Source organism: Adiantum capillus-veneris, chromosome 14 (assembly GCF_014529385.1).
Source record: "Adiantum capillus-veneris isolate H3 chromosome 14, ASM1452938v2, whole genome shotgun sequence".
In the NCBI taxonomy this organism is placed as follows: domain Eukaryota; kingdom Viridiplantae; phylum Streptophyta; class Polypodiopsida; order Polypodiales; family Pteridaceae; genus Adiantum; species Adiantum capillus-veneris.
Window position 1 is genome coordinate 15,016,733 of NC_140944.1, and position 12,478 is coordinate 15,029,210.

The 12,478-nt window shown below is 42.8% G+C and overlaps 1 protein-coding gene across 2 annotated transcripts in view; it reads left to right on the plus strand.

The window, feature by feature from the left end:
• The window catches only part of TPP2 (tripeptidyl peptidase ii), a 182,669-nt gene that overhangs the window by 65,895 nt on the left and 104,296 nt on the right, over positions 1-12,478 (plus strand). For both annotated transcript variants that reach the window (XR_015190167.1, XM_086528335.1), the window contains exons 5-13: positions 4,828-4,908; positions 5,206-5,292; positions 5,379-5,521; positions 9,484-9,634; positions 9,733-9,855; positions 9,963-10,046; positions 10,642-10,829; positions 11,001-11,175; positions 11,353-11,474. Coding sequence is in view for 1 of the 2 variants with exons in the window: in XM_086528335.1 (XP_086384461.1) it covers positions 4,828-4,908; positions 5,206-5,292; positions 5,379-5,521; positions 9,484-9,634; positions 9,733-9,855; positions 9,963-10,046; positions 10,642-10,829; positions 11,001-11,175; positions 11,353-11,474 (1,154 nt within the window). In the remaining variant the exon portion in view is untranslated. The remainder of the gene's footprint in view (positions 1-4,827; positions 4,909-5,205; positions 5,293-5,378; positions 5,522-9,483; positions 9,635-9,732; positions 9,856-9,962; positions 10,047-10,641; positions 10,830-11,000; positions 11,176-11,352; positions 11,475-12,478) is intronic.

The following is a 12,478-nucleotide window of genomic DNA, read 5'->3' on the forward strand; positions in this document are numbered from 1 at the left end:
ACTTTTGAGCATACTTCTCTTTCAGAGGGGGCCTCGAGGTTATTATCTTAAATCGATTATCGGTGCTCCATTAAGCGAAGTACTATGCACGGTGCGCTCTAGTCCTTGGTTTCCTTGCCCATTTCTTGTGGCTTTGGATGGTGTGCTTTAGCCCACAGTGCAATTATTATCTTGGTGGATGTTCTTCTCTAGCCACTTCGGTGGTTGCTTCGTCTTTCAGATTTGTGGTCTGACGGTTGCTCTTTCCAGTGCATCCCAATAGTATTTCCTATGTGTTGTCTTCTAGATTGATCCCTGCAGATTGTACCATCCAGGACGCACCTACTTTCCTTATTCTTAGAATGGCATGTTGTTTCGTACAGGTGGATAGTGGTCCTTCTCGGACCAGGGATCAGTTATTGTTAGCCGGCATTCTTTACAGTGGGGAGACAGACACCTTAGTTCTCCGAGATTTGTTTCTAGGTTCCACACGTATATTTCCTTTCCGATTCACCTACCTTGGGTGATCTAGGTTCCATAGGTCTATTTCCTTTCAGATTCACCTACCTTGGGTGATCCAGTTACACAGGTAGAGATTGTTGATGAGTTGTGGCAATTATCCATGGTCCGGGTATTCGCCCTTCAAAGGGAGTTATGGAGACAGCTTGGGAGTCAGTTTTTGCGGACTACTTCCTTTCAATACCAGTGGTTCCATGTGTAGCGGACATGATTGACAGTCTATTTGGTAGCTTTCTGTAGCACTTTGTTCTTCTTTTGCAGAGCTTGGGTGTAGGGTCTCTTGATCTTGCCGTATTATTTGCAGTCTCAGATTTGTGCTCCTTTCTATTGGATGTTTGTTCCCTGTTCACTCTCTTAGAGTTGGGTGTTATTCTCTCGGGATGTGTTCCATACAAATGAAGATCAGTAGGAGTTTCACTGTCAATTCCGATGAAGTTCCTTCAGATACAATTTGCATCATCATTGTATATGGTGGTTGGTGCAGTTCTTTGGTTCTTTGTCTTTGGACAATTGATTTCTTAGTAGCCTCAGTTGTCCCATTTTTTCGACTTCGCGTAGCAGCTTGGAGATTTTGGCTTGTGGTATATGACTGGAGGTGCAGGTTTCCAACTCTTTCCTCGAGGGTGGAGCACTCTAAAGTTTGGAAATGATCCGGATACCAATAGTTTATGCCTTTACCCTTAGTTGTGATGCATTCTGTTGGAGCGGTCAGCAATAGTACCTTTCGCAGAAGCTGGTTGTGCGACTTGTGTGAGTCGGTTGAGTTGAGGAGGCTCTTGATAGAGCTGATTTACTTTCAACTAGCAACATTGTACTTCCTATACGTCTTTTGGGGGTAGTGGTTGGATGGTACACATGCGAGGTACTATTCCACCGTGGAGTTCTGTATCAGATGTCCTCGTCCACGAAAGTGTCACGAAACGAAAGAGTGCATGCAAATACTTTTGAGATTATTGAATTAAGTCACGTAGGAGTCCACAGAGAACAATACTCAAAAAATAACGCAGAAAGAGAACACGGCACTAGGAACTGGAAGATGGGCTGGTCCCCCCTCCGCCCTTTTTCCGCAAATGTTGGTTGTGCGACTGTGAGTCGGTTGAGTTGAGGAGGTTCTTGATAGAGCTGGATTTACTTTCAGCGGACAACATTGTACTTCCCGGACGTCTTTCGAGGATAGTGGTTGGATGCTATACTGACCAGATACTATTCTACCTTGGAGTTCTGTAGCAGATGTCCTCGTCCATGAAAATGTCGCAGCTCGAACGCGTGTACATAAATACTTTTGAGATTCTTCAATTAAGTCACATGGGAATCCACACGGAACAATATTTAGAAAATAATGCAGAAAGAGAACACGGCACTAGGGATCACAAGATGTGTCCCTGCCCCCCTCCCCCCCTCCCCTTGAGGAGATTAGTACCGAACTTTTACAAACAACCGAAATAGCCTGCACTGTTCTCCCTCCCGGAGCCTATCCTGACACATAAAAATGCATGTAAATCATGGGCCTATTGGCTTAAATTTGATATATCTGTAGCCGAAAACGGCTATGTCTATTTCATTCTAGTCTTGGCCAGAGAGGTCCCTAACTGCTCGCTTAGGGGATGCCCAAGCAAGTATGCCTTGGCTGAAAATCGCTTTTGATACTTGTGAGTGCTGAAAATTTGCATGGACAGCTGGTACTACGCTTGTCTGAGTGCGGCTATTCCCCACAGAGACGCACACAAGTTCCTATGGCTGCCCTTCACCTTTGTTGCACGCTTCGTAGCCTTTGCACAGCCTTCAAGAGAGCGAGAGCATGAAATCGTCAGTGAGAGAGAGAGAGGGGGCTGAACTCAGAGCTACGAGAGAGCTCTTTGTGTGAATGTAAACTACTGGGAGAACATCTGCAAAATGATAGGGGTACCTTCTTAATGCAATAACGTGTGATTCTTTTTGTACCATGTGGCGTTGCACGTGGAGAGAGAGCTTGTAAATTTGCCAATGCTTCAAATTTTCCAAAACTCGAGGCTACGTGTTCATGTTTTTATTGTTATTAACCTTGGACCGTTTCAAACTCGCTCGACCACTTGTTTTTAAAGGTTTTTACCCCGTAAGTTAAAAAACAAGTGTTGAAATGTGAATGCCTAGCCAATCCAAAGCATATTTATCTCTGCTATTTTCACGCCCCCTCCCCCCGGCTCAGTCTGCGTGCTCGCGCTAGGACGTTTTTATATGTGTTTGGCCGGCCATTTTCTTGGGCACTCATAGTAAAAATGTTAAATCGTGACTTTTCTGAGCAAACTGGGGACACCATTTTATTCACGTGCTGCGCTACATCCGACTACTGTTCTACTTATCATACTATCTGGACACCGATAAATTACATTGCACCGAAAAATTTATCCGTCTGTTAAATTATTAATTGGTACCGATAAATTCGTAAATTTGTTCTATGTGCACAAAATCATTTTTATTCATTTGGAGTACCAGCTAAAAATATTACATTCAATTCTAATTCTTTCAATTCTTTCAATCCAATGAGCATCTAGAGGGGAGTAATTCTTAAGCTTTACTAAGTACCTATGATGAGTCTTTCGAGACTTTCGTTGGTGTTCTTGATGGTGTATAATTTGCTCTGGAAGAAGTATTTCTTAAGTTTTATCTAGCTCGGGGGGGGATCTTCATTAATTGGTTCAGCAGGAGGTTTGTTTGCCAGCAAAAGCTTGTAGAAGAATCATGTGAAAAGCATTATGGATTTTCCAAGTCTGTGGAAGATCCAATCAAAATGTGACTTCATTTATCTAATCTTTAATTTTAAACATGCCATAATATTTGTTGGAAAGTTTCATCACTTTTCCTGTTAGATTGGCTTGTTTCCTTAGTTTAGCTTTGTCAAACTTTAGAAAAACAAATTGTCCTTCAACTAACTTGAGATCACGATGATGTCTTGTCACGGGAACGGGCACTACGTGCCAACGGAAAAGAATAGACTGAACAACTTTAAGCACTTCAAATAACAACTGAACTGAAAGAGATGCACCACACGTGAGATGAGGAGTGGCGGAGTTCCACCCCAAGAGAGCTCTGGTCCCAAACGTTGGCGCCCCTTTCGATATTTCTTTATATTGCTTGAACTCAGTACAATGCCGGTACTCCATCCTCTGCATGTTCATGTGGAGGCATGCCAAAGAATGAGCACTTGGCTCATATTTAACGGCCCTTGGCCATGAAAAAAAGCAGTCACATGAAAAGCTTTCAAACTCAAAAGCATCTGGTCTCAAAAACTGGCATGGAAAACTGCCAGTGCAAATTACGGAAATCCGTATAGCTACCACGCCATCACAATCAGCGCAAAATCTGGGAATTCCGTAGAGGTTGCCACGTAAGCAGTCCAACACAAATTTCGGGTCTTCCGTATAGTCTGTCACGTCATCAGCTCTGCAAGAGAGTTGAAGAGTGTGTGTGTTTGTGGTCTTGCTTTATTTAATCTCTTTAGGTTCCCTCGGCCCCATCGGATGGGGTCCCATAAGTTGGTGGGAACTTCTTCTGCTACTGCTTCTTAGGGTTTAGGCCCCTCGGCCGGGATTTGCAGGTTGGCTCCGTTCTTTAGTGGCTTGACACATCAGCAGTTTGTGACACGTCTATCTTCTGCTTTATTATGCTTTTCTTGTGATCTAAGGATCGCGCTTCACTCGAGTGTAAGCGGTATCCAGATCTCGAACAAATTGATCAGTTGCAAATACCTTATCCTTGGTGAGAAGGATTGGGGGAAAACGTGGTTTGCCGTAAATAACCTCAAAAGAAGCTACATCAATACTTCCAAGCTTGGTGAGATTGCCTGGGTATGTGATCTTAGTGCATCGAGACCCCTCTAAAGATCAACATGGTCTGGGTGTGATGGCTAACTTTGCTCGCTGGAATATCAAGAGCTGCAATACGGAATGAGATGATTGAATGACCCTTGGATTTACTCTCCGATTGATCCTCGGATAGAGAAACTAAAGAATTGTATTGAGTTTTGCAGGTCTAATCGTGGACGATTGCTCTTCTCTCTTATTTTCAGTTGGCACGTGGTGCCCTCCCATTCAGCTCAGCATGAACAAATCTTTTTCCAAAATCTTATATAGCAGGTTACTGATTGGCGTGAATTGAAGGGTTCCTGTAGTATTGGGCTTTGTCTTGGTAGCAAGTCTTTGAGTTCAAGCAACAATCACTTGAGTTGATGCAGAATTCTGTTGTGGATTTGAAGCAATGCGACGAACTTATATTTCAACTGGATCATTACTGCCATTTACAAGACCGTGTTTCAGCTTTGAAAGCTTTTTTTATGCCATTTTTCTTTTGCAGCTTGATAGAAAGAAGACATGGGAGAAACATCATAAGGAAGCTATGACAGTGGTGTTAAGGAAAATGTTGGAGTTTGATTTGGTAAGTTCGCAATCTGTCAGATACATGGTGACTTCAATATCTGCAAGATTGTTCTATTGGCTTGCTTTAATATAGTAAATAATGTCAGGAGTTGGCTTTGAGTGACGGAATCCGTTCTTCAGAAAGCATTTCGTCTTTTTTTTTCTCAAAATTTTTATCACTGTGTCTGTGTGGAGGAAACTACTGCTTCCCTGAATGTGCCGTCGAAACGGAAAGACGATTAAAATGAGTCTAGATAATGAGAACTAAGCTTTAGCCCTTCCAGAGGCAGTAATAACCTTCTTATGTAATTGCCAGAAATATCCAAAACCTACAGATGCCTCATTAAAGAGGGAACGAGAAGACTTGCAAAATCAACTTGAGCTACTTCAAAAGATGAATGATGTGAGTTGAGATAGTTTAAAATACTAGGAAACAGGTGACCTTTTCCCATAAGGTCTCTGTTGAATTTCTGCGGGGTTCTTATGCAGAATTATGATGATAAAGGACCTGTGATTGATGCTGTTGTCTGGAATGACGGAAATGTATGGAGAGTCGCTCTTGATACACAAGAGCTGGACAATGCTTCTGGGAGTGGGAAGCTGGTGGAATTTACCCCCATGACAAATTACAGGTTCAACCTCTGCCAACTGATTTTAAGTTGTAATACTCTTTGTTAGTTAAGCCACGAATAGTAGTGCTTCTGACCCATTCTACTGGTGAGATAAACAAGATTAATGGTACAGTCTTCAAGCACCATGGAAGTTTTTGATTCATTTCAAGTTGGATTCCTTCTCTTGCACGGGAATATTAGGAAGACAATTTTGTAAATCATATTTTAGGCTGATTCCAGCCTTTTTCTTAGGTTTCAAAAGATTTTTCTTGATATGGATTAAACCCAAGGATTAGCAATAAGTGCTACAACTTTTTGAGATTGCAACTGTTTGTGTGTAAGCAACTACAGACTGATTGGAATTGGAAGCCTTTCAATGGTGGCAGAACTGAGAAGAGATCAAAGGTTTAATTAGTCCATCTGCATCGCAGACACCTGTCCAGTTAGCCACACTGACTGTTTTTATGTGGAAATTTCTGGAAACAGCCATGACTAACTAATACATGAAGATTGAGGGGGGATTGTCGGAGTTAGGGTTGGAGGAATGAACACAGAGCTTGGAGATGGAGAAGAAGGCACGCAACAGAGAATGTATTACTAAATGTGCGAATACAAGATAAGTTAGCCCTAGAGTGATGTGCGTGTATACAAAGCACAAGGAAAAGAGGAATAAAGTGCCCGAATGGTCCAAAGTGCGTTCACACACATCACTACCATATACATGGTAACAAATTCCTCTTGAGAGTGATGCGGTCAACGAGAGTTGACACATGGAGTATAGGGAAGTGCCTTCCCCTATGGACATGATCAGTCCACAGAGGAGAGCAAGCTCGAAGCTTTGCAAAAAGATTCGAAGTGCTCACGAGGCAATGCCTTTGTGAACAGATCTGCAAGGTTGTCCTCTTGCTCTTTCGAGTCCTTCTAGGCTTACGGTGCTTTCCGTCCTCCTTGCTTGAGTTGGAGGAAGAGGAACTCTTAGAGCTGTCTGAAGACGAAGATGAACTAGGGTTAGAACTGGGGTTATCCTCAAAGCGTACACGCTTCTTGGATTAGCTAACTGCTTCGAATGTGGATTTCCGACCTAAATAACTGGGATGCTGTGCGACTTTTCTTTTGAGAGCCGTTTAAAGACTATAACTTGGTTGACCTGCTGCTCCATGGCACTATCAAAATCATCCTGCAAGTACATTCGTTGTTTGTCTGCACTCGGGTTAGATTTCTACTCCATGGCCGACTTGAGAGGTGAGTGAATGGCAGCCAATCTCGTCAAGTTGATGGTTCTCGAGAAAATTCCAATACTACGGGTCCTTGTGTATTTGAGCATTTGATTGGCATAGATGTCAACATGAAGGTGTCGTTGTGCTTCCATCTTTTCGATGTTGTGGAGTGGAAGAGTGCTGTACTCTTCTCTTGAGGTCTTGGAAGAATTCCGACTCCCAGTAGATTCTCCGTTGGTTTTCTTACTCAGGCGAGTAGGATTAACAACTTTCTCCTCCCTGTTGGATTCATTGCCAGCATCCATGTGTGCCGTAGGAAAAGGGATCGGATCCTTCCTAGAAGAAGAATCGTCTGAGCTCTGATACCATTGTAATAGACTTGGATACTCCAAGCCGAAAATCTACAGTAACACACGCAAGGGAAACTGAAACAGCTGACCAGAAATGAAAATAGAGAGAGATGACACGACAGGGTGGAGTTTTGCGCCCAGATGCACTGGCCCAAAAGACTGGCGCCCCTTCTCGGTATTTCTTAAATATTGTGCTTCAGAAAGTACAATGTCCGAGGGTCTTCTCTCTTGCAATGCTCCCAAGCTAACTGCCAAAGAGATGACGCCGTTGGCACACTTTTAAAGGCCCATGCCTAGTCAAAAGCATTTACATGAAAAGCGTTGAGTCCCAAAAGCACTAGGTTCCCAAAAGTTGGTGCTCCAAATTCCTAGTGCAAATCGTGGAATTCCATACAGCCTTCCACATAAACAGTGTGAATCGCGGAATGTTCGTACAGACTGCCACATCAGCACTTCTACGCAGTTGGGGATCCTAGCTTTATTTTTATAGGGTTTAGGCCCCTCGACCGGGTTCCATAAGTTGGGATGCGTTAGTTTTTTAAACGTAACTCCTTTTGGGCCACTCGGCCATAATCTGCAAGTTGGTAAAACTTCTTCTGCCTCTTTTGCGAGGAATTTGGCCCCTCTGTGATTGGGCTCAATGTGTTTTAGGCCATGCCATGTCATTACTTTGTGACAGTCAAAGACCTGTTATGCAAAATTTGCAATGGAAGAAATTCTGTACAAAAGGATGAAATTGCGTGCGCAGTACCTATAGAAGTGGAAATGGAGGCCAAATTGAGCTTGAATCAAAATTTTGAACACTTCAAGCTCCACGAGCTCAATCAAAGTATATATCGACCTATGATCTCGCTTGCCGAAGCTCACCAAATAGAAGAAAGTGAGCAAAAGGTGCTGGCAACGTTGTCGTTTATGTCCGGGAGGATGCAACCTTCTGTGATACCAATTGTTGGAGTTAGGGTTGTAAGAATGCACACAGCTTGGAAATGAAGAAGAAGAAGCTCAAGGCACACAACAGAGAATGTATTACTAAGTGTGCAAATACAAGGTAAGTTAGCCCTAGAGTGATGAGCGTATATACAAAGCACGGGGGGGAAAAACCTCCTAGTGAGGGAAAAAAGTTCCCCGGCGGTCCTAAACCTGTTCACACACATGGCTATTATATACATGCTAACAGGGATAATCAGTTCCTCATCCGTGTGTACAATCCTTGCCAAGTAACATCTATGAAAACAAAGATTGGGACGAAGTATGCTTGATCTATCTTGAATGTCTGGCCAAGAATCAGCGCTATGCAAGATCTGATCCCTGACAGGGGCCTCTGTTGTTTCTCCATGAGTTATTGCATCCACGTGACTGAAATGTATCGTAGGTAAATCTGCATATCAAAGAATGCACGTCTTTGGCTGAAGTGGCCCTTGAACCATCTCACCACAGCTTGAACCTTAGAATCGCCACTTGGCATTGATTCAGCTTTCTCTTCTTCATCACCTTGGTTGCAGAATCTGATTTCATACAATCAGACATGATTTGTTGAAAACTGGAAAGTGGCTCTCTTCAACTTGGCTCACCACGTGTGAGGATTCATGGTGGATTGCAGTTCATCTTGTAAAAAGCAAGAACTTGATGTCCTCATCAAGAAGCAGATGCAGAAATTCCAGAGGAACTAGTGATCTACAAGTCTCAAGAGGTATTTACGGTGGAGAAAAGTCGGCATTCACACCCGGATCCTGATACGATTAGCATGCTGCACGCGCTTCAACTATTATGTCCTCTGGAATCTGACACCTGCATGTGCATAGCAAACTTTCTGTTCTCAAGGAGGTCCGATGTGTAACATTACCGTGCCTTTTGGAAAAATCTTTGGCTACACAGAGATTAGTGAATTTTGGGTGTCCCTTCCATAACTTGTGAGCCATGGTCATTGTGAAGCAGAGTTGAGATGGGGTGGATTGCTATCCTGATTGAATGGAAGTAGTAGCTGAGTTATGCCTGTCTGGACTTTCTGAGCAAAGGCCCAAGGGTGTGAAGGGTGAAGTCCGCCAGCGTGCCAGCTTTTCCTAGCTGGTGCCAAGTTGGCAATTTTTACTGGCAAGCTAGCCCATAACTTGGTTTAGGGCCTCTGTTCTCTGTTGTTGGAAAATTAAACAGCAACTTTTCTTGGGCGTTCAACTCTAGCTTGTTTTTGGGTTGGTAAAGCAATGATGCGGGCTGAAGCGTTTCTCGATATTTAGTTGTAGATGCGAACAATCTGTGAAGAAGGCATTTGGATTTGTGCAGGTTAGTGTGTGTGTTGTGCACAGACATTGTCAGGCTTGTTTTGAAAGCTCTCCAGCAAAGAATGAAGGGGTTGTTAAGGCTTGGACAGTTGTGATATTTCTTTGATAGTGCTTGCCATGCCCTGTTTTTTGGATAGGCTTGAACGGAAATATGGAATCTTCAGCAGCATTGACGCTTGTTCATTTGTGACAAATGTTTATGACAATGGAAACATTCTGAGCATTGTTACGGATTGCTCTCCTCATGGCACTCATGTGGCAGGAATTACTGCTGCCTATCATGCTGAGGTCAGCTTTTAGGAGACTCTTAGCTTAGAAGGGTGCTTCTGGCTGAATAGTCTGCTTAAATACTTTTACTCAGTTTTGGCCGTCGTGATGAGGTACAGGAACCATTATTTTGTGGTGTTGCCCCGGGTGCTCAGTTGATATCATGCAAAATTGGAGATTCCCGATTAGGCTCAATGGAAACAGGGACTGGTCTTACACGAGCATTGATTGCAGCTATCGAGGTTCTACTAACAGCTTACAGACTTTTCTTTTCAATTTGTACACACGAATGGTCTGGCCAGAGTAATGTACAACTGTTTTCAATCTAATTTGCTTCTATTCTATGCAGAATAAGTGTCATCTTATCAATATGAGCTATGGGGAGCCAACTTCTACGCCTGACTATGGACGCTTCGTTGAACTTGCCAATGAGGTGAGATTTTTGTTTCTTTAGGAAGTCTTAACAAAGCTGTTTGAGGGCCAATTCAAACATTTTGCTTAAGAGAACACGTGAAACTTTTAGCTGCAGCCTTATGGGAATCATGTGCTTGACATGGAGCATGAGTTTGGAGATACATTATATTCCATCGTGAATGATTGTGTAGGTAGAACCCTTAGGTGTAAAGGCTTGCATGTAGACATCTTTGTTTCCTTATCAAAAGAATTAATGATACCAAAGTTCCACAAGTGCCACCTTGTCCAGGGAACTTTACTGGTGTTTTGAGCACCGCAGGAACTATCTGCAAGAGGTTATGTATCATGAAATACTGTTTCATTGGATCAATGACAGTCCTTGTAGGCAGTAGCGTATTTGTCTCTTCTTGAACTGAAACGATAATTTCCTCTTAAGTAGGTCCTTGAAATTCTTCTTTTAAGTGTGGCTTTCTTTTTTGACAAAAGGAGAATGGGTGGGGATCACAATGATGTGTGAAACATTTATGTCAGTTGCAGTAACTTTTGATATTACATAACCATGCTGTGGCTCCATATCTTTTATCTAATCTGCCTGCCTTCTCTCGGATAATCAGGCTGTCAACAAGCATGGAATCATCTTTGTCAGTAGCGCTGGTAATGCTGGACCCTCTTTAAACACAGTTGGTGCTCCAGGAGGGACTTCGTCATCTATAATAGGAATTGGAGCTTACGTGTCACCAGCAATGGCTGTTTCTGCGCACTCAATAGTAGAGCCACCCATAGAAGGGCTACAATACACGTGGTGAGTTACTCAAAATCTGAGCTGTTGTTAATGGTTTTGTATATGGAATTCTTGAAGCCTTTTTCATGCAAGAAGCATAGCTAATGTAGAGCTAACAAGTGCTGTTGTGGCATGTTTTGGGCAACAAAAAGGTATTAGTTTTCTTCCTGAACTTTTGATTTGAGTTCTCAGGTCAAGTAGAGGTCCTACAGCAGATGGGGATGTAGGTGTATGCTTGAGTGCTCCTGGAGCAGCCATTGCACCAGTTCCTCAGTGGACCCTTCAGTGTCGTATGTTAATGAACGGCACATCCATGTCTTCACCATGTGCATGTGGTGGCATTGCCCTTGTACTTAGTGCATTAAAGGTATATGCCTTTCAGGTCTAAATTATCGCTCTGTTGTTGCACTGAAAGGGTCCCTGGCTGGGCATCAATGCCAAATATAATGTCTATATGGAAGAGAGTGGTGTGGGTTTTGAATTGCAGGTATGTGAAAAAAATTGTCAACTATTTTTGGGGGTAACTGACTCACATTATTGACAGGCGGAAGGCCAATCTATAAGCCCTTGGGTAGTGCGGAAAGCATTGGAGAATACGGCAATGCCCACAAGCAATAATACAGAAGATATTTTAACAGCTGGTTTTGGCTTGCTTCAAGTAGACAGGTTCATATTTAAGCTTTCTTGTGATGGGTTGACATAAGGGATAAGGTACTCGTTTGTTTATTGAAAGAGTCAATAATATTGGAACAAGGCGAAGACACAGACCTCATTTTAAAATGCGGAATTTAGTAGATTCTGATGAAGGTCTGTAACGTAAATATATCAGGTTGTCAACCTGGGCTTTCCAGTACTACAAGGTTATTTATTTCTAGCAGGTCTGCATAGCCATAGAGGTCCCTTACACTTGATCTGATAAAGGCTTGTTCGTGAAACATTAAACTACCTCCCTCTTTCTGTTGTTATGTATGATTCATCACCAGCCTTTGTGAAAACTGTAAAACCACAGATAGCGAAAATAGGAAAAATGCAGTTTTATTGTCTATAGACTTACTGGAACTCTTGGATCTCTACTTGCTGAGTAGCTATGGGCTCTCCTTTCCTTCCCTTTTGGTAGCTTTTTTTGCCTTTGATTTTTGTTTCGTTCCTTTAAACTTATTCACTGGTCATTCTAACTTTTGCAGCTGGATCTGTAAGTAACTTCTTGATTTTCTGATGGATGGAAGGGAAGAAAGTGATGGAAATGCCATTGTTGGTGTGATTAGCATCACTGAGAATGATACTCTCATCATTTACTTGTTTCTTCTGTTTCATGCTACTTTTTATGTCCTGCTCAACCATCTGGTATTCCTTGATGTCCTCAGCATCTGTGTTTCCTGTTTACGCATGCTCTTGTCATTGCTCTCAACCAAGCCCACCACTGTCCAAGTTCCAATCCTATCCTTGTGTTCCTCCTAAGCCCACCATATGGCTTAATTGCAACTGGCAATCTCACTTCCTTCTGTGGTTTTTTATTTGCTCCCCACTGTCCACCTCTGCTTGTGCAGCCGGTTGGTTCATTTCTCTGACTTAGTGTAAAATACATTTGCATTTGCCAGACTTGGATGAGCCTAGGGTTCATGGATGCCACTTTGGCTCTGACTTGTCCCTCCTTTATGGACCTGTTTCGC